The sequence below is a fragment of the Cetorhinus maximus genome, chromosome 3 (genome assembly GCF_964194155.1).
Source record: "Cetorhinus maximus chromosome 3, sCetMax3.hap1.1, whole genome shotgun sequence".
In the NCBI taxonomy this organism is placed as follows: Eukaryota; Metazoa; Chordata; class Chondrichthyes; order Lamniformes; family Cetorhinidae; genus Cetorhinus; species Cetorhinus maximus.
The window spans coordinates 153,357,268-153,379,291 of NC_135881.1; the positions used below are offsets into that span (position 1 = coordinate 153,357,268).

The window sequence follows — 22,024 nt, forward strand, 5'->3', positions numbered from 1 at the left end:
CTGAGTGGCCTTAGAAGAAGGTCAAAGCCAAAGGAATACATACTCTTTTCCTACTTCTTTGTAGTGCTCATCTGCAACAGGCAGACCGCAAATGGTGCTTTTCTCAGTTGCACCAGCTGCTTAAGGGGATCTTGATATACTTTAAGCAGATTGACCGGTTCCCAGCGTTCTGGGTACTTCCTGCTTACGGTGTCCAGCACTTAGCCCATGATGTGTCAGCTAGGTCCCAATCCTCCATGTCTGACGTTGCAGGCACTGCAGTTATCATGAGCTCCAGGTTGCAACATTGGCCACATTCTACTACTGGTCAGGTGACCAAATATTGTGTGAAGTAGATTCCATCAATTTTACTTCATTCTGAAAAAATATGATCAGCAATAAATAATAAATATGAGGTTGGGGATTTCAGCACCATTGTAGCACAATGAAGGCATGTTAAGTATTATAGCATTATCACTAATGAAAGTCTTATCACCTCCATTTACAGCAATCAGTAGCTTTAATGTGAACCTTTGTTTGAGTTATTCATCAAAACCTTCTCAAAGTGTAAAAGCTGTTTTAGGCTGTACTTAAAATTTGCTTTATCTGTTTCCATTTTTCCTGTTGGCTTGTTAAATGAAGTTTGTTGTGGTCGTCAGCATTTCAACATTTAAAGCACCGGAATATGACAATTACATCTTTCCAGACTGGGCCAATGTAATTGGATGGTGTGTTGCTATATCTTCAATGGCAATGGTACCCATTTATGCAGTGTACAAATGCATCAGCCTGCGTGGGTCCCTGCGTGAGGTGAGTACATCTGTGAGGTTCCATTATTTAGTAGTTGTTTTCTGATTCCTTTTTGTTCTTTTCATAGACTTGAAGGACATTAGATGGTTTCTTGTTCCTTGTTATTATCCTCCATCTCGCAAACTCAGAGAATAGATTTCACCCTTCAGTCATGATCAAACAGCCCAAAGACCATTTATTGACACAAATGGACCCTATTTCAAAACTTCCTTCAAATTTCACAGCTTTTATTATAATCAGAAGGGTTTGAATGTATGATGACTCCCACAGGTCCTTACAGTGAATTTTACCGTTGAACATTGTTGAGGTGCTTGCTGCACATCTGTTTGCAATACAACAACAATAGAAAATGTACAATAGAAAATGCTAGAAATATGCAGCAGGTCAGTCACCACCTGTAAACAGAAAAGACGGGATAACATTTCAGTTATAATCGTTCGTCAGAACTGAAAACTGAGAGCATTTTCATTGAAAAAAAGCAGACACTCCTCCACATCCCACCCGACCAGAACTGTGCTCTGACAAAGGGTCTTCACATTATGTAACAGTTCTAAAATAGAATTGGTGCAAGCCTGGGAGGAGGTGAACTGCTTTTTGTCTGACCAGGGAGGTGGCTGGTAATATTCCAATGAAGGAGAGGGAAATGATGAAAAGAGGCAAGTGTGTGACACACATTTACTCCACAACATCAAAAGGAAATTGTCTTAAACATCTCAAAGAAGAATATCATGAGCAATGTATTTGCATAATTGAATAGCATTCCAATTTACTAAGAATTTTTGGAAATAATCCAAAATTTAATTTTTTTTCACTGAACATTAAAAGAAGAATTTACAGCTAATACTGAAATGGCTAAAACACTTTATAAGGTAATAGACAAAGAATAAATGTCAAATATAAGTGTAAAAGGATAGGAGCTAGAGTGATAGCACCTTTAAAGACAAAGGCCCTAGGTTTTGTGAAGGCAGGGAAGGATGTGAGTGGGTGAAAATGCTGGAAGAGAATTCCAGAGGTTGAACATGGTGTCTGAAGGAATGGCCACCAATGACCAAGGGAGGGAACCTGGAACAAGAATCAAAAGGCATCAGAGAAGCAGATGGTGCCAGCAGGGAAATATGGCTGAAGAAGATTGCTGGGCTAAGATGGGGTGAGGTCATGAAAGGATTTGAAAACAAATGAAAGAACTAATCAATTTATTGAAAATGGAGGGCCATGGGAGTTGAGGATGATGGGAGTGCCGGGTTTTGTTGCAAATGAAGATAGAAGCTGCAGCATATTAGATTTGTTGTAGAGGCTGCAGTAATAATGGCATTGTTTGAATACCAGAAAAGAAAAGCTAGGATTGAGACAGTTGATGTTACAGAGGTGAAAGAAAGCAGTTATGGTAACAGGGATGGAGGAATCTGAGATTAGGGCCATTCAGTACACTGGCTGGGCAGTCTAGAAAGCTGATGGAGTTCAAAGGTGTCACAAAAAGAAACAAGATAATTTCAAAAGAGATTGACATAAATATCACAGGAGAAGTTAGAATGTGAAAGGGCAGATTTAAAGGAGCTGGGGTGTTGTTTTTCAGAGGACAGGACGTGTCCGTTTGAAACGGGCAGATGGATTGCAGAATAGCAATGACAAAATGATTGGAGAGAGTTCCCTTGTGAGAGAGACTCAGAGGCTTTGAAGCCAAGCGTTGACAAGAGCTAGAGGTGACCATGTGTATGTGAGAGGGGTATTGGAGAGATGAGTGTGAAGTGTAAGGTTTAAGCGAGTTGGGACTGAATTTAACGGAGGCAATGGTGTCTCATTGCCGGCTCTCCAGCCAGCCAAAGCCCTGCATTGTCGCTGCTAGGGAAGACCCGCTGAATTAAGTGACACTCAGGCACCTGCCTGGACAGCGGCAGGCTTTCTGCGGATCAAGGACCCTGAGGGCAAAAGTCCCGCCAACCAAGAGCTGGCCTATGATTGACCTTTGGAGGCCAGCAGCACTATTGAATCGCAGCACCACCAGGGAGGCAGTGGCTGCTGCCAGTACTACACCTACCCAAGGCTGAGGATCATCACCGGATCCCAGGCCACACGTGATTGATGGCTGGAGGAGAGTCGCAGGATGGGGATTGCAGGGGAGAGGACGATTCCCGGTCCCTTGGTCAGGCACTGAGTGCCTTTGACAAGAGGCCCCACCACCATACCCCCATGAGAACCCACAAGCAACCCCGCACGGGCTTGTTTGTCATGCCCCCTACAAGGCGAGCCCCAAATCCATCACTAGGCTAACACCAACAGCAGTGGAATGAGGCCCTTAAATGGGCCTTAATTGCCCACTTAAAGGCCTCAATTGGCGGTGAGGCAGGAAGGCCGCCCACTGGCCTTCCCGCCACAGCCTTAATCAGGTTGGAGGCAGGAAGGCAACAGGATCCCCATTATCGCCCTCCGCAACCCCACCCCCACCCCTGAAAAAACACCACCCCCTCACCACCAAACTCGACAGGGGGAAGGACATTAAATTCTGCCCTTGAGGGCAAGAAAGTTGATTAAAATGGGAAAAGGGGGGTTAAGAAAATGATCGAAATCACTGAGGAGAACATGTTGCTTAATATGGGGAGAGTGGATAGATGGGTAAGAGAATTCATTGAACAAGGCAGTGAGGGAACACTGGATTAAAATTCTGAAATACAGATATAGAAGAGACAGATATTCAAAAGTGGTGAAAGTGCCAGAGCAGTGGGGGAAATATTTTCAATAGTGGTTACTCCATTTGCATTCATGTCTAGGATTATGATAGAGTAAGCTTCTGTCTGATAATAATGCATAGAATCTTGTTTATCATTTCAGAGGTTAGCTTATGCAATTACACCTGAGAAGGACCATCATCTGGTGGAACATGGAGAGGTTCGCCAGTTTACTGTGAGTAACAACCAGTGAACAATGGACTTCAGGAGTATTATCTTGTATTGATGTAATATAAAACAAAACATTTTTGAAGACAGGTATATGCTTCTCAAAAGAATTTATAACATAGATAACTATTTCGCTTAACTCATAATTAAAAACTTTAAAATTAAATAACATAGCTGAGACTAGTTGAATATAACAGCCTGTAACAGGCAGAATATAATACACTATCTTGCCACCAAAATTATGTAAAGAATATATATGAAGAAACAGATACCAAAAATGGTTTAATGAAGCATGAATAACAGAGTTAATAGTCTATTATGGTTTCTGAGGGCCACATTAGATAAAATATCCAAAGTTTTCCATTATGATTTATGTCTTTACCATGGATGTAAAGCAAGATGTGAATTTTTTTTGGTCAGATATGACATAGTGAAAAGGGAAAAATGGGGTAAACCAAACAACAAAAAGCCAGGAAAATTATCTTTCATTTTTCACTCTACAGACAAAGGGCCTAGATTTAGAAATAGAGGAGAATAGATCAGAATTTTGTCTATTAATTCATCTTGTTCCCAGTGATGCCCAGCAGCTCAGGGCAGAATTTCAGTGAGAATCGATTCCACTGTTTTCCCTCTCCCATTGTAAACTTAAATCCATCATCCCATGTCACATCTAGCAGACACTAGAAGTAGCTGTGTGGATGGGTGTTTTATAATTATGTTAATAGACTGATTTTATATGTTACTCTTTGAATTATAAATGCTATAGGAACACTGGATTGAAGAAATGCCAGCATTTTACTGAAATTCAGCATTGCTAAAACTAACAGAATAGGTTTTAAAGTTTAGATTCCCACTCCCTCTTCTGAAAGTGCAATTGATCATTGGCTGTTTGATACATTTTTGAGCTTCTACCAATACTGTTCTGAACAGATGCATCTGTGCAGGTAGATTGGCGAGGATAAGGTCAAGTAGGCTTTTCTCTTGTATTGGTTCTCACCATCTGCTGCAAGCCCAGTCCAACAGTTATGTCCTTCTGGACTCAGCCAATGACAGTAGTGGCGCTACTGAGCCATTCTTAGCGATGGACATTAGAGTCCCCCATCTAGATTACACTTTGTGCCCTTGCTACCCTTGGTGATTCTTCCAAGTGCTGTTCAAAATGGAGGAGCACTGATTCATCAGCTGCAGAACGGTCAAAGATGGTCATCAGAAGGAGATTTCCTTTCCCATGTTTGACCTGATACCATGAGGCTTCATGAGGCCTGGAGTCAGTGTTGAGGACTGCCAGGCTCCCTCCTGACTATATACCACTGTGCCACCAACTCTGGTGGGTATGTTTTCCCAGTGGGGCAGGATCTAGCCAGGGATGGTGATGGAGAAATCTGGGATGTTAGCTGAAAGATGTAATTATGTCAGGTTGTTGCTTGGTTAGTCTACAGCACAGTTCTCCCTAATTTGGCAGTGAGGAGGACTTTGCAAGGTTGACTGGGATTGGCGTACCTTTGTCATGTCCAAACCCAATGCCTAGATCTATGCCATGTGGTCTGGATGGTTTTATTCTTATTAAACTTTGTTTTGGTGGTTTGGGACAACTGAGTGCCTTGCTCTGTCATTTCAGAGGGCAGTTAAGGATCAAACACATTGGGTCTGGCATTGTATATAGTCTACATGAGGTAGGGATGGCAGATTTCCTTCCCTAACCCATTGGTTATTTGGTCATCATACTAGGTTTTTAATTCTGTTTTATTTGGTTAACCGAATTTAAATTCCACACCTGCTGTGGTAGGATTTGAACTGACATTTCTATTAGTTCAGGCCTCTGGATTACTAATCAAACAATATATCCATTATACTATTATACCTGGTGCAGTTGGGATGGAACCTGGAATGATTTGACAGCAAGGGCAGGGAGCAGGCTCTCAGCAGACCCATGCTCCCTTCCTGATGTCAGGTCCCTCGATCAGTCACTAAGCGCCTTTGAACGAGGGACTCCCCCTGAAAATCTGCAAGCAACCCCAAGAGGATTTACCTTTTGGGCTTCCTGCATGGTGAGCCCCTCACCCGCCCCGGGTGAATACCAGCGGCAGCTGGATAAAGCCCTTAAGTGGGCAATTAGGGCCTCAATTGGTGGAGGGGTAGGAAGGTTGTAGACTGGAATTTCTGCCTTGGACTTAATCAGGGAAGAGGCAGGAAGGCGATGAGGTCCCCACCTGCTGCTCTCCCATCTATGTCAGATAAACGGCACAGCATCCTCCCTCATGCTTTGTTCTCCTGAGTTCTGGGCTTAAAGGTTAAAGGTAAGGGAGAGTTGAAATACAATGGAAAAATTCAAGTACACCATCATATAGAGAGAAAGTGTGTGAAGGGCATACAAACTGAGTGTGAAAGGGAGTGAGTAATATGCAGTGACAGAGATTGTGTAACAGAGCTACTTCTATAAGTTTGCAGTGCCTTAAGTTCTTGCAGTTTGACACTTGTGGACCCAACTATAACTTTAATGTAATCTAACCAGATTTGTTAAATCTGATGTCCAGGAAGACTCATTGGGCAGAACTTTGCCAATCGAATGCACAGCCTGACGTTGGGAGAAAATTCACAGGAGGGTAGCAGGACTTACCCTGCATTTTACTATCAGCAGCCAATTAGGGGGCTGCTGCAAGGGAACCACCCAATTAACAGTGGCAGGTGGGCCCACAGGCAGCTGTGATTTTAAAAGGCAGCTGTGGAGCATTCAGGCAGCTGTATGCCAGGAGCAAGAAAGAGGTGGTGGACAGTTGAGGGGGCACTACTGGAATGGAATGGCCGGCCCATGCTTCAGCAGCACCTGCTTTGAAGCTCTTGTAGAAGCAGTCCACAAAAAAAGACATGTCGTCTTTCCAGAAGACAGCAGGAAGAGGCCACCAGTCATAAGCAAGAAGGCATGGCTGGAGGTGGCAGAAGTCGTGAGCAGCTGCTGAGTCGTTGCCAGAACCTCGATCCAGCGCAGAAAGAGATTTAATAACCTGCTCGGGTCTGGAAAGGTGAATGACATTAGCAGTTGGCATTTGCAAGCCCAACATAGGTCAAAGGCACCCATGAAATTGGAGGCGAGGTAATGGACCCTGCATGGGCTATATCAAGTGCCAATGTTAGCATCGAGGCAACCAGTCAACATGCACCCAACACCTTAGACATGGCACCACACCTTTACATTGCTTAGAGTGAGCAGCACATAGGCACAATGAGACAGCACTAGCACTGGACATGTTCATGCTTGCTGGAAAAGTAAGCTCAGAATGCCAACATACAGGAGGAGGAATAGCTTTTATCATCATCTTGACACCAGTGGAGGAGGAGACCATGCAGATTAGATGGATTATTGTAGAGAAGCCTGTCACTGAGGATGAGGCAGATGTAGGGGGTATGGAGAGTTCCAAAAGATTCGGTTGTGTCCAACATTCCCCAGACTTTGTATGGCATTAGGCATCTGTGAGAGACTTCACCACCACTGGAAGCTCTTCACCAATGGGAGGCCCGAGGACTCAGTTGAGGAACTAATTGTTTCACTTTAATATTTTATCCCCACCAGGTCCTACATAACAACATAGAGCAGGAGTAGGCCATTCAGCCCATCGCACCTACAGCCGATGAGGGACAGATAAGTGATACCCTGTACCTAGGGCACCCAGCCATGGCCCCGAAGCCTTCTCGGCCTGACTGACCTGATCTGTTATGAACTTGATGTATTGGTCAGTCCCACAGTACATGGCATCCAAGACCGTCTTTGTGCAGCAATGGGCTGTTGACTGAGAGAGGCCACACAGATGTCCGGACAATCCCTGGAACAATCCGCTGATGTAGAATTTGAGTGCCAGTGTCACCTTTAAGGGGCAGGTTTTGGATGGCTGCCACATTGCAATGGCCTCAATTCCTGTTCCATTATTCCACATAGCTCCACCCCCATCTCCCTGGAAAGGCGCAGCCTGCATAGGCATTGTTGCTTGGACATCTCGATGAAGCTGAACCTCTGACAGTACACCAGTTGCACTGGGTAGTGCCTTCTGCGACCAGGCTGCTCTAGTTGCCCCATGCGCCCTCCTCGTTCACCTCCAATGGTTTCCTCCAGCCGCTGGAGCTCCCCTGGCCTCTGCAAAGCCACTCCATATGGCTGCATACCCATCTCTGGGCCACTCTCATCCTCACTAGAGGAACAATCAAGAGTCTGAAAACTCTAAGGCCTTTGCCAGGTAAAGCCTCCACTGCCTTGAGACTTTGAAGTTTTGCCCTGACTCAAGTGGCTCCTTATGACTTTGGAAACACCATTCTAGCAGAAACAACTCTCTTTGGCCCCACCCTCTGCAGAGCCACCAAACCTGAGAGCCTGGCTGCTGGGTTGAGTACACAGGCTGCAGACAGTTTCACATTTATCCTCCCAACACTGCTGACTGATTTCTCACCTCATTGCACTTGGCAACCCTCCAACTTGCTTCCTGTGTGCTCTGGTAAGATTGAAAGTACCTGGTAAAATCCTGCTCCATTGGCCCCTTAATAATGTTAAATGCCTTCCCACTATATTCAGTCTGCCATTGATCCGCCACACCAACAGTCTTTGGAAAAATTGACTGACGGTGGGAAGAGATCGGGAAACCGACTTGACATGGGCCCAGATTATTTTATCGCCCCCCCCCCCTCCCCTCCGCCCCTCCATTCCTGCCTTCATGGGGCCAGTAAAATTCTGCCTATTGTTTAAAATGTGTCACGCTTATTTTGGAGCAATTGAAGAACTGGAAGTACAAACAACTACTTACCGCCAATATAAAGGCAGCTTCAGAGACAGTGACAGAAGAAGACACAAGATAAGGAAAGACTTGTACAAAGTGATGGAGAGTAAACAAATACAGAGACAACAACTATATATATGAGGTCTACAGAGAGGGAGGGAAACCAAAGGAGTGGAAGACAAAGCAAATAGAAAGAAAAATCTTTCTTTCTGTAAATGTCCTGGCGGATCAATAGTCAAGCGGAGGAATATTTAGACAAAGAAAGATTTTTTTTTAAATTGTGTCTATAACCATGCAACACCAAAAGAGATCAACATTTCTCTGCAAGCCATAATTCAATAAATAAAGGTAAGATTTTCAAAATTAAAAACTTACTTTTTACTTTTGACAGCTGCGCCATTGGCTCATGGTGTGAAAACATGGCACAAAGGAAAGGAATTGGAAAATACAGACTAAAAGGGGCCATAATGAAAATATCAGCTCCTCAACACAAGTGAAGTACGACAAAACAACTCAGAACGTTATACTTTAAACAACGAAAACGTGAAATTTGTTGTGTAAGTGATGCTACATGTACTGTGACACAAGACATACTTCCATTTCTTTGACACTGCGAGCTGCATCAGTCAAAGCAAAATGGAAGATGTTTCTATTTTCCATGCATATAATTTGATTGAGCACTATCAAAATGAAAGAGTTTAGAACAGTGTCAGAAAACGTAATTTAAGAGCATTTAATTTACATTAACAGGATTATTTAGGGTTATAGACTTCAACTCTTGAATAAAAACCTAATACTTAATTTACTCGTACCTTAAATAACTAATCCAGAATATTAAAGTGCAATTTTTCTTCCTGTCCATTGTATTAAGATACAATACAAATTCAAGGATGACTACTGTTGATATGTCTTTTGTCTGCAGTTTAGTTTCAAAAGATTCAGGAAACTTGGATTATTCTACATTTGAATTGGAAGTTGTCCCATTTAACAATATGCTGTATCTTTTTAAAGAATTAATCTTAAAAGACACTTCATATGTTAAATTGATAAGGTTTATTAGAACCTGCCAAAATTAAGTTTGAAATCAGAGTTGTTGATAATTAATTTGTTGGTGATTAAAAATTGTTGGTGTTTAAATTACACAAAAGACATAGTGAAGTCTTGGTAAGTCAAACTTGGTTACATTGAATAACTTGATATGTTGATATTTTGGCCTTTTCCTGGTCACTAAAGTAAAATTTTACTTCAATATATTGGAGTTTGATTTATCAAAGAAATATAGCGGTTCTACAGATTCAGCTACCCAAAGCACAGCCCTGCTGAACTACAATCCCAAATTGCTATACACATTTTAAATGTTAAAATGTTAAAACTCACACAATTTGTCAGTTGTAAATTCTCTGGTGGTTTGACCCTCCCAACCCTCCAAAAACCTCTGCAAAATGAGTCTTCCTCTCTTCTTTCTTCAGTTCATGGTCAGTGTGAGACCAGGAGTTGGCGGAATATTGGGCCAGATTTTGCTGGGGCATCTCATGGCGTGTGCAGTTAGACTTGTAAGTGCATGTTTAGGTATAAAAAATTTTGTCTACAAAGATGCTGGAAGTGCAAGCTGTCAACAGTACAGTGTGGGTCACAGGGCACCTGGCCCTTAGTGAATAACAGGACAGACAATGTATCTCTTTAACCAATGGGATGAAAAGATTAAGAAATAAACAGAGGAAGGACTGAGAAGGAACGTGAAATAGAGTGGGTAAATTCAAAGTTAGATCCAATGCAGAAAGAGAAATAGAGGAAAAGAAAAAATGCATTAAAAAGAGGAAAAAGAGACAGAAATAAAAAGTATCAAACCAAAAATTAAATTTAAAATTTGATATTTTTAAAATCTCCTAAAACAATTAACAACCTGAAGGATGAAGCTCCACACTTACAGTTGTTCACTTTCTGAGCAAGCGAGATTGATTGGCAGACATTGTAAAGGGTACTATTTTTCGTTCATTTGTGGGATATGAGTTTTGCTGGTATGGCCAGCCTTTATTGCACATCCCTAATTGCCCTTGAGAAGGCGGTGGTGAGCTGTCCTCTTGAACTGCTGCAGCCCATGTGGTGTAGGTAACCTGACTGTGCTGTGGAAGGAGTTCCAGGATTATGGCCCAGCAACAATGAAGAAGCAGCAGTATAAGTTCAAGTTAGGATGGTGTGTGGCTTGGAGGGGAATTTGCAGGGGACAGTGGTCCTATGCATCTGCTATCCTTGTCCAAGATGGTAGAGGTTGAAAGTTTGGAATATGTTGTCAAAGGAGCCTAGGCAAGTTGCTGTGGTGCATCGTGGAGATGGTAGAAACTGCTGCCATTTTGCATTGGTGGTGGAGGGTATGAATGTTTAAGGTATGTTGTTAATTACTAGGCACAACCTTCTGTGAGGAGTTCAGTGGTCAATAAATGTGTAAATGTAGCGACTTCATGAAAATCATGAGGCAGTTAAAGGCAGGATGCCATTTTCATCAAACTATTAGTGGAGTGGCACTATTCAGTCAGCAACTTGTGACAATTTGCAATTCACAAGATATCTCTTCTTCATGACATATTGCTGACAAATTTGAGTATTGATAATGGTGAAGATTGTTATTTTATCATCAAAATCTGGCCCAAACTTATCTCTGTGGCTGGGTTTGCCTGTTTGCATTTAATGAACCCAGCTATAGAGAGAACACCACGTTTCAGTGCCATTCTCTCACTGGTGAGTTACTCCATTTTCTACGGTACAGAGGCTGCCACACTGAAACAGACAAACCCAAAGGTTTAGGAAGGATTATTGCTGACTCCTGACTTTGTACTGACTGTTCCAGGCATTGACTGAGGGTTGAAGAGAGAAGACCTGCAGAGAGGGAGAGCAGCACTAGAAAATAAGGGGAGGGTTGGCTATCACAACAGTTACAATGAATGAGTTGGATTTATTTAAAACATTTTGCACCCACGTATAGCAGCCTGAAACATTAGTTCCAGTTATATCCTAAAACGTCAATGTCTTTTGTCTTTCAGTACATTTTGATTCTGCTGTTCCCCAAAAGATACAGGCACTGTTATGTCACAAGTCTTCAGGACTTGAGATATTCTGAGCCAGGCAGCTAATGTTTTCACAATGAAGATGAATGAGTATTCTATTTATATATGGATTTTCATCTTTTTAATCAGCATCAGCATGCTGAATAAGACTGTTAGCTTTATAAATTTGTTGCTTCTCAGAATTTCTGGCAGAAACTGTTTGACAAGAGTTTACTGTGACTATAAATTGCATTTAGTCCTTCTCAGTTTGTTAAGGAACCATCAGGCCAATTCATTGTAGAGAAAAGCAGTGTGACCAGCCTTAATGCCACCCACAATTATAAATTTTAGACGCAGAGATGTTCCAATAATAATCAACATATCAGAAAAATCAGCATTCCAAAATTCTGTAGTGTTTGAGTCGAGAGAAGACAAGATGAGTTAGTGGCTCCAGCAGAGTCAATCTGCAACTAAATCAGAGCAGCTACAATCACTGTTTTAGTTATTAAGTAGGAAATAAGTGCCTAGGTAATAACGGTTAATAAGTAATCTTCTGCTTTTGTAATCCCGGAAGGTAGCTTCACCTGGAGCATGAAGCAGGGTAATCACCCCATCACAACCGGGAGTCAAGTTCCTTGTCATTGTAAAACCTGAGAGCTGGACCACTGAATTTCAGCTTGAAGTATACAAACAAGGTCCATTCTGACATAGCAGGTGGATTGCAGAGAGGCTTATAAAGGGTGATGGAACCCGGGTTAAGCAAAAATGCACAGGAATTTTTAAGGTAGGAAAATCAGGTGGAAGCTGCCTCGATTTCAACCATTTTTAAAATACTTCCCCAAATCCAACCACACCTTTGGAACCTCTCAGTAATTTGATAGTTGCATCATAGCTGACCTGGTGTATGTTTCAGTGTGAGGACCAGTGGCCCATCTCCCAGGTTTTACAATCTCAATACACACTGGGAAACTTAAACGAGATTTATAAAATGCAGCAGCCACCAGAAACAGCTGATCAAGGCAGAACTGAGGAGTTTCTGCAACGGAAGAGACTAGGCATTTTGGATACTGATCTCTGCAGCTGCTAATTGCTTTTTTAAAGCCTTTTTCTGGCACTTTGTCTGCAGACACCTTGGGTGGAATCCTGTGCCCTCCCCTGTGGTGAGTTTGGTCGTGGGAGGGCATTTAATCAGATGGGAAGTTAACAGGTCTATCAGCTTCCCCCCTCCACCCCGATTAATCCTGGAGCAGGAAAGCCTATGAATGGCCTTCCCATCCTGCTGCAATTAATTCCCACTTCATCACCTCGTCCTGTTATCAACTCAGTGGTGGGTGGGGTCTTGTCATCCAGGGAACTTGATAAGCAATCGTGTGCGGTGTTGTCTGCGGGTTCCTAGGGGGTCCTTTGTTCAAAAGAACTTGGGATCAAGGAACCTGGCATGGGGAAGGGTGACTGAGAGCCAACTCCGCCCTGGCTGCCAACCCTACCCACCTCCTCCCCACCGTGCAACCCCCACCCTGCAACTCGTCTCCTGCCATTATTCACCTCTGGTCTGGGGTTCAAAGACTATCGTAGGCCTCAGGTGGGTATTGTACTGGCAGCAATCATCACCTCCCCAGCGGTGTTATCAGTAGAGCAGTCAGCCTCTGATTGGCTGGCAGGTCTTGACAGGCAGGACTTCCACCCTGGGGTCCATGATCCTGGGGAAGGCCCACCGCTAGCCAGTCACATGCCTGAGTGGAAGAAGATATGGCGGGTTTTCCCAAAAAGAGTCCAGCAGGAAGACGCCTGTTGCTTCCACAAGATTCCAGCTCTTGGGCTGACTTTTCCGGATGGATTGCGATCCCAATATCGGCCTCAATTCCTGGTTGGGAGCCCAGGATGTGGCTGTGACAGGACATCGAACCCAATCTTCCCAGGTGGCCAATTAAGAAGCTACCTTCAGAAGCCCCGTCCAATTAGGGATAACAGCTGGGTTTCAGAGTCGGGAGATCCGTTCAGTGCAGCCTGTGGATATGGTCACCAGCTGCCTTCACAATGTCGGCACTGCTGAAGGGTCAGCAGCACCACTGTGGCACTTTCAGTAGGAGGGCAGTGGCTGCCATTGCAGCAAGAGCTATGTTAGTGGAGACATTGGCCTCCATGAAGTGGTTGCAATGGCATGCCTTCTGCTTGGAGAATCTGAGCACTGTAATTTGCTGCCGAAAATTTAATATAAGGCTTCAAATGGACCTCCTGCTGCATTGCCTCCTCTACTGCATTGCTGGGCTCCCGACACAGTGGGCCTTTGGGAAAAATTCAATCTATGGCCAGAATAGGGGCTAATTGCCCGATCACAAACCCTAATTGGCCACCCACCACTGCCGGACTGTTGCCATGAAAAGCACATGGAGATGGGAACCTGTTGGGGAACCAGCCTGACACTATTCCATAGAAATTTCCAGGCCCTCTCTGTCACCCTGGTCCTGTTTCCGTGTGCTTCTCAGAGTGTCAAAACCACAGGCCCCCATACCACAGCACCCATATCCACAGTGAAGGCTTCTCAGATCCTGGTATCCCATTCTCTTATATGTCACCATGACCAAGGAGGGGATGGGCCAAAGGAGAATTAGGCAGCATTTAAGGAAGATGCAACCTACCGGATATTGCAATCCTGCCCCATTGGAGGGCCTTTCTGAGGGGTTGTGCATAAGCAGAGTGAACTTGCCAAAGAAGCAGCAGAACAGATCTGAAACCACGACTAGATCAGTAATATAATTTTCAGCCTTGGCTCATAACTCCCATGACAGCCACGAACAAAAGCAGAATAGCAGGTACCAGGATCATGCTCCACTGGCATGTGAAGCAAAGGTTCAGATGTTGGACAGATCAGGAGAGATACAGCACTATAGCCCCACATAAATCTCTAAGGTCATTGTAACCTGTTGCCTATTGCTTTGCCTTACAAAGAAGCAGATAGAAGAGGAAGGCACAAGCGCAACTATTGGCAGTGGAGACCAATGAATCCCAGCCCAAAAGCAGGCCTGCTGATCCCCAAATCCCTCAATCAAGTAACAATGCCATTCAATCATCTTCACATTTTCTCAAGAAGTGGACCCACACACTGACCTAAATTTTGTGTTCGTCGGGTGGAGGGCACTTGGTGAGCCCTAAAGCGGACGCGAAATGCATTTCCGCCTGCGATCTTATACTGGGCTGGCTAATTAATGGTCATCCAGCGTGAAACGCGCCCAGAGAGACTCAGCACTGCCGTTGGGGGCGGGAAGAAGGCGGGCACCAATATCACTGCGGGTGCTGGTGAACGCTTTCAGTGAGCTCCCTGAAGGCAGACAGGTGCCTCAGGGAGCTGCAAACCTCGAAATAATAAAAGAAAGCACAAAAATGCTGCAAAAAATGTCCATGCAGCACAATCAAGAACCTGAAAGCAGATCTTATTAAAAAAAAAGTCCCCAGATATTTATTTTTATTTTAAATCCTAACGGAGATTTCATCCCACCCTTGGATGAGGTTTCATCAAAAATGTAAAGACAATTGGCCCGTCCGCCAACCATAAGATTAGATGGGCCACGAAAAATCACTGACAATTGGGCTGTTAATGGGCCTAGTTGCCCTATTAATTGTTGGCGGGCGCTCTTCTGACTTTTGCGTGTGACCGCCGAGCGAAATATCACGCGAGTGCGTGATGACGTCTGGATGCTCGCCTGACGTCATGTCGCGCGATTTCATGCCCGTTCAGGTCAGGCACGCCCACGGGCCGGTAAAATTCTGGCCACTATCTCCACCGTTGCCCAAGGATCTACGACTAATACATGGACACCAATCAAATCCTCTTCTGGGACCTTATTCCATTTCATTCCATATGAATGTTCTGGACACAATTGAAATAGAAGAAACTTATTTTGCTCCCCCTAATATTATGAGGTGCACATGTGCTCAGTGTGTCTCACTAGAGCACTTCCCCTTTCTGAAAGTATGTGACACATCTGCCTTACGATATCCATATGTGCCAGTTGGGATGGAGATGTTCCAGAATCAACTCATTTTGGGTCGTAAGATATTCTTGCAACCGCTGGAGCAAAATCTAATGCTGCTGTGTTCACCTTTTCATGTTTACAGTCTTGCTCACTTCACAGGGCAGCCCTACCGATAGCAATTTAAGATTGATTTAATTTAAAAACTAACTCATTTTTCTTATTTCATCTTCTTCTATTGACATTCAAATGTTTTATATAATACCAGTTAAAATGCTTTTTCCACACCAATCTTCAACATCATGAGAAGCTATCAAAGGTTCTGCCCATTGACAGAAAAAGCATGAAAATCACAGCTACAAATTCCAAATAAAAAAGAACACAATTTTCTTTCTTCAAGAACAAGACAACAAAGGCATCATTGCATTTTATTAACATTTAAATAGCTTAACCATCTCTTTAAATTACAACTTAAATTATAATGATGGAAAACAAAGAACCCATTCTACAATAACAGATGTTTATGTTCCTTATGCATCATCTAAGAAAGTATAAAGCAACAGTCTGAAGAACAGTTAATGTACAGATTTATCTGAGGAACAATAGTTTACTTTTAATTTAGTAGCACTTTTATGTGTGCACTGCCAATGTTTTGATGATAGTGCCCACCCAAGGTTGATGTGACACTTGTATATGAATTATGTATAGTACTTTTGGTTTGTGAATTGTGTACATACCCAGTTATTTTTTATGTGCTGTATATTCCATGTTATATCATGTTATTCTGATACATGTTGCAGATTTCAGTGTCTTGATAATCTTTACAGTAAAGTAATTGCTGTCAGTTTCCTTCTCAGTTCTCATATTTGATTTCAGTATTAAAATAAAAAGCTTGTCTGATTTACCAGCTAATAAAGAATGGTAACTTGTAATGGTCAAAAGCAACAATAAACTTCAAAATAAACTATTATGGTCTTAAAAAGATTTCTGAAATTTCATGATTATTACTTTGTGCTTTTAAAAATGTCTTTATATGCACTTCCTATGTTGCCAGTTGAACTAGATTTAATAGCCCTGAAATTTGGGAGCACTCAGGGGTTTGGGAGGATGGGAGTGTAGAGCAAGGGTGGGCTGAAGGGTAAATACCGTGCTCCAGAATAGTGAGGTCTGAAGTTCCCGAGATATCCGAGATATTGGTTTCAGACCTCATTGTAATGTAGTCAACGTTTTGCAACTGCCTTCTGGTAAAGACATGAATGAAGCCTGGAGAACACTTAATTGCAGCTGTCCTCAGAGGTAAGTAAGTTTGGCGATGCTTCCTGACCTCATTTTGGGGCACTATGTGGCCCACTTTTTAGGCCAACATTATATGAAATTAAATTACAATAACGAGCTTTCTTTATCCAATCTTTCAGAGGTATATTTTGAAAGACTCACATTTCAATCTACATTATATTTTTCTAGTCTTATATGTTCTTTTTTAAAATAGTCTCAAACAAATTTCATTCAATATTTTTATTAGTCTCCACTAAGCATATTACAAATATTCCATTATTTTGAAAATCTGTTAATTCTGTTGATGCACTATTTATCAGGGTGATGTTGGTAAAGAAGTAAGAGCAGGGGACAGCCTACCTCACCTAAATAGGTATGGTGCTTAACATGGGAAAACAAAAGCATGGGAAAATTATAAACAGTCTAAATAATTACATTAGTCTAGCCATCTTCAAGGAGCAACATTGAAAGTATGAATAATAAGAATGGTCATAGTTTATAGTCAATAAACTAACTTTTTAAAATCTGGAAATGTACAAAAAGGTTATTCAATATATCCAAAAAAAGAAAATATACATAACATGGGAGTAACTCTTCATTATGAATTTGTAACCAATCTATTCTCTCATGGGTGAGGTCCTTACATTGTTTTTTAAATACCCTCACTTTGTTCTCTATTCATCATTCTCAAATTGTCAGTAAGCTCTGTGAAAGTAGCTGTGGAGACAACCAACTTTTTCTAACATTAAAATCTTAAAGGCCATGCAGAAAATAATCTAGCCTCCTTGTAAACTGTTACTTTTATTTGTGAAGTCAAAGTAGTGTGAGACCATCTCATCACAGTGGTCCCACACCTGCTGAAAATTGGTGAAGTGGCAGAATTTAGTTGCAATCATACTTTGATCTTTGCTTCTTGTCTAAAGAAAAGCAGTATCATTGCACTTATTTTGGAGTTGTTTTAGACTATTTGCGTTATTTTCCTATATAAGAAAGAATATAATCTGTTACGATCCTTGGCCAGACCCCAACTTGTTGATGAGATCAGGTTAGAGACCAATAACATTTTGTTTAAAGTAGATGAAGTTTGCGATTTAAAATGCTTACTAAGTGAATAAAGCCACAAGATTCCGTGGGTTTTAAAGAAACAAAAATAAACTTTACTATGCAAGTTAAAAAGTAAAACAATTTACAATATCTATCTTGTACTCTAACATTCAGAGTAAGTATGAGGTACATGTAATTAATAGGCAAACAGTGGCCAAACACGCCACACACTACACAACAAATGACAAATGTGGCCAACGCGTGGATTTCAGGGATCTTTCAACAACCCACCTAGACGAGAGTCACAGTGTGAGCCAATCAATCTCACTGGAACTTCGCCTTTCTCATTAGGATTTCTAATCTCCAACTTTGAAGATCTTGCCTCTGAATTCTCTCCAAAAGTTGCTCCCATTTGGATGGCTTCAACGTCAGCCTACCTCACAGGATTGCAATCTTACCTTCCGAGTTAGGTTCCCCTGGATTTCAGAATACAGTCAAGCTTCAACTTACAAGCACAATTTCAGATCTTTGGCCATGCCAAGCAGAACACCACCTCTTCAAAGGGGTACCTTTACCGCAACAGAACCTCTTTACTTAAAAGTTTGTTTCCCACAGCCCTCCCTCTAACTTGGAGCCTGTTTCTCTGCTCTTTTTTTCTTAACTGAGACCTGTTTCTGTCCCCTGTCTATGTCCCTTTACCTGGGAATTCCTTTTGGGGCCTCTCCTTATCCCTGTCCCTTGGACACTTCTGATTAAAACTGACTGGCTGCCCGAAATTGAACTGATCTGGTGACCATCAAAAAACTCCAAGAGGGTCTCACCCTTGTTACTAGGCAGGAACAAATGTAATAAACAGTGGAGCATCCTGTACCTTAAATGTTAAAATCTCCACAGACTACACCCTTACATAGCACACAGGGACACAAAATGAATGGATTTCATAACACCTTTTCTCTCGGGAGAAAGGAATCTTCACTACAGTGAAGGTTTCTTTATAATGGCTTCACACTTCCTTTACAAGAAGTACCTAACATCATAAACTTTTAACAAATAGCTTATTACATACTAGGCAGATAAACCTTTCATTTTGTTTCACAGTTACACATGTTGCATTATAAAGTTACAAAAATGTAACCAAAACAAAAGCCAATAGAGGTAACAACTAGGATTAACATGATTTAAACATTATTGAATTATCATAACTCCTAATCTGCCTTTTCTCCCACACCCTTTCTTGAATTTTGAATGGAACCCCAATAATTACATGGTTCTTGGCCATAATCTTTTCAAACTCAACCAAAAATAGTGAAGATACATTAAAGTTTTCTTTAGGAACATCTTGACTAGCTTGTATTTCAATTTCGTACTAGGGTCTTCGACCTTGCTGGTGTGACTGCAAACCAATGCTCTGACAGTCTTCCCTCCTTCAAATATGGATACGTATCAGTCATATTATGTGATACAAATGACTTTCCCCTAGGTTTCTCAACTTGAATGCAGAAGAACATGGATTTTTTATTACTCTTCCCCTCTGTTAATGGAAACATGCCTTCAATGAGCCCTTTAGGTTCACGATGCAAACCATATATGTCTGATTGGCAACCAGCTTCAAAATTATCTTCCTCACCCATTTCTTCCATACAGATTTTCTCTTCATTGTTTTGATCAGCACCAGATGAATAAACTTGCACTGAGGGACTTTTCCTCTCTTTACTCAAGTCATTTTCTAGTTTATCCAAGAGATATACTACAGTCTTCTGAACACGTTCATATTTTCCCTGTTGACATTTCAGAAATAGAACCTTCTTTTTCACTTCTTTCACAATTTTTTCCAATTAGTTGTTTACTCTCTTTATTTCTAATTCTTTTCCAAGCTTGTTAATCTTTTCATTCATCTTCGCAACTGCTCTGGTGAGTTTAGTTGTCTTTGTTTCAGAGTTTTCTGTAAAATCTTTAAACAAGCTTAACAACTCCAGCTGGGCCTTCCATTCATTTCAAAATCTTTCTTCCATGACCACTGACCACTCCTTGTGGCCGGAATGGTCCCAGATTTGTACTAAGTGTGGTGGCAGTTGTGAACAAAGACTTTTACCTGCTGACCACAATGTCAGGATTTCACACCTTATCGTCCCCTTCCCGGAGCGTCCCACCTCATTAATATGCATTCATGGGAAACACACCGGATTGCTGGTGAGCAGCCTCGGATTAGTCATGCCATGACCTCAGCACTTCCTCTTTCTGGGCACCATCTTTAAAGTGCACCAGAGCGCAGCCTACTTCATGTCTACAGACCAGGACTGCTCCAGGTGACAAATGGACCCGAAAGCAAAGAAGATGGCAGCTCTAAAATTTAATGACACCTCTCTGGGGCGCCTGCTATGCGCAGTGGAAGTCCACCGTGATGTCCTCTACCCCCACTCGGGCCACAGGAGGTCTACCAGAGTCACCAACTCGGCCTGGGAGGCAGCAGCGACGGTCAGCACCACCGGACCACAGAGGAGACCAGCCATCCAGTGCAGCAAAAGGATGAATGCTCTTATCCCTTCCACAAGGGTAAGTCACTCTTCTCATCACTCTCAACTCACAAACCCATCACACATCCACAGGGATCTCACACCTCGAGGGACAACACCACTAACTCTCACACACACCCTTACATCTCCATCAGGTTCATATCCTCTGGAGCTCACATCCTCATCCTGTCCGAGGCTCTGCTCACCACACAAACATTCCATGCAGTGCCATGTGCCCTGTTCACACCGTCTCCATCTATCTTCATGCTGGAGAAGCTGGCTGACAATAGGACGGAGAGGTCCCAGACCGCGGTGAAGTAGCCCTCATTAGACAACTCAGTCACTTTGAGAAGCATGCCATCACGATGACTGGTGGGGACATGAACTGTGCCTAAGACAATGATGAGGTCAGTGGCGAACACCCACATGAGGATCCTGCACCACATCGTCCCTCTCTCAACACAGCTGTGAGTGCTCTCTCTCCTGCTTTTGACTCTGCTGCCATGCACTAATTATCTTTACTTTGATTCACAGGGAGCTCTGCCAAGGGACTGACACCTTCAGCTAGCCAGTCCCTCAACCCCATCCACATCCTCATCCCCAGCCAAGAGGACACCTCCTCCATTGAAGAGCTGGAAATAAGCATACCGGAAGACCTGTCACAGCGCTTACCCACAACCTCCACCAACGCAGAGACACACGCCTCGGTGGGGCCTAGATCTAGAACAGGCTCAGGTTCACAATCTGGTGGTCACCGCAAGGACACATGTCTGCAGCAGGAGGAGGCAGGTTCAGCTGAGCTCCCCGGCACTTGGAGGACTGCTGGGAGGAGCATCTGTGAGGTCTGAGTCAGATGACGAGCTTCCGGATTCAGCCTTCCAACTCATCCTGGAGAGTCAGCAGAAGTTGGGGGAACATCGCACAGAGCTGTTCAAAGGCCTCAACAGAATGGCACGTGAGTCAGAGGAGTGCATCTGGCTGCTCTCTGATGAAGTGGTGCCCACATGCGCGAGTATGGAGGTCTCCATGGGAAGGATGGCGGATGCCATGGAGACCCTGGTCCAGCAGAATGTGGAAATATGTGCAGACCAGCACTCCATCACAGTAGCCATGGGTGAGTTCCTGCAGTGGCAATGCGAGAGGGAAATAGGGCACCTTGACATCCCTCCTGGTGCTCCTTCCCCTCAAGGAGCCCTCGGGCACCTGAAGGGAGGAGGAGCGGCAGCTTGACATCCCGGGTCATCCACTCAGAATGTCCGCTCCCTCTGAGTCCCCTTTGCCTGTGACCCCCTCAACCTCATCCTCTGTATAATGCAGAGGGAGCAGCTGGCCCACAGGAGGATAGCTAAGGCAAGCCGGGGCCCTCAAGGCCTCAGATCTCCAGAGGAACCACGCTGAAGTCATCAGAGGCAACAGGGCCAACTGCTGCACACGCTCTCTCCACCCTTGCTCTGGATACCAGGGCAGCACCTAGAAGTGGTAGGCCTAGAAAGGTTAAGAAATTCTGAATTCACATGAATGCGCTAATTCGCCGGGACACTCGCCTGATGTAATCGCGCGCCATTTGATGCTCGAGCAGGTCAGGTGCGTGCCCACCCGCTCAATGAAAGATCCTGCACTAGGTCGGTTCATAAATTGACTTTATGCAAGGGAGCAGGTCATAAACCCAATTAATACCCGCCATTAATGCTTTTTCCTTGATCAAACTATCCAGAACACAAATTGTATCATCAGCCACCA

At 43.2% G+C, this 22,024-nt stretch overlaps 1 protein-coding gene across 1 annotated transcript in view; it reads left to right on the forward strand.

Annotated features, from left to right (window-relative positions):
• Window positions 1-8,855, forward strand: part of slc6a3 (solute carrier family 6 member 3) — a 114,177-nt gene extending 105,322 nt beyond the window's left edge. Inside the window, exons 12-14 of the mRNA XM_078535273.1 lie at window positions 622-789; window positions 3,616-3,687; window positions 8,832-8,855. Of these exons, the coding sequence (XP_078391399.1) occupies window positions 622-789; window positions 3,616-3,687; window positions 8,832-8,855 (264 nt within the window). The remainder of the gene's footprint in view (window positions 1-621; window positions 790-3,615; window positions 3,688-8,831) is intronic.
• The last annotated feature ends 13,169 nt before the right edge of the window (window positions 8,856-22,024 follow it).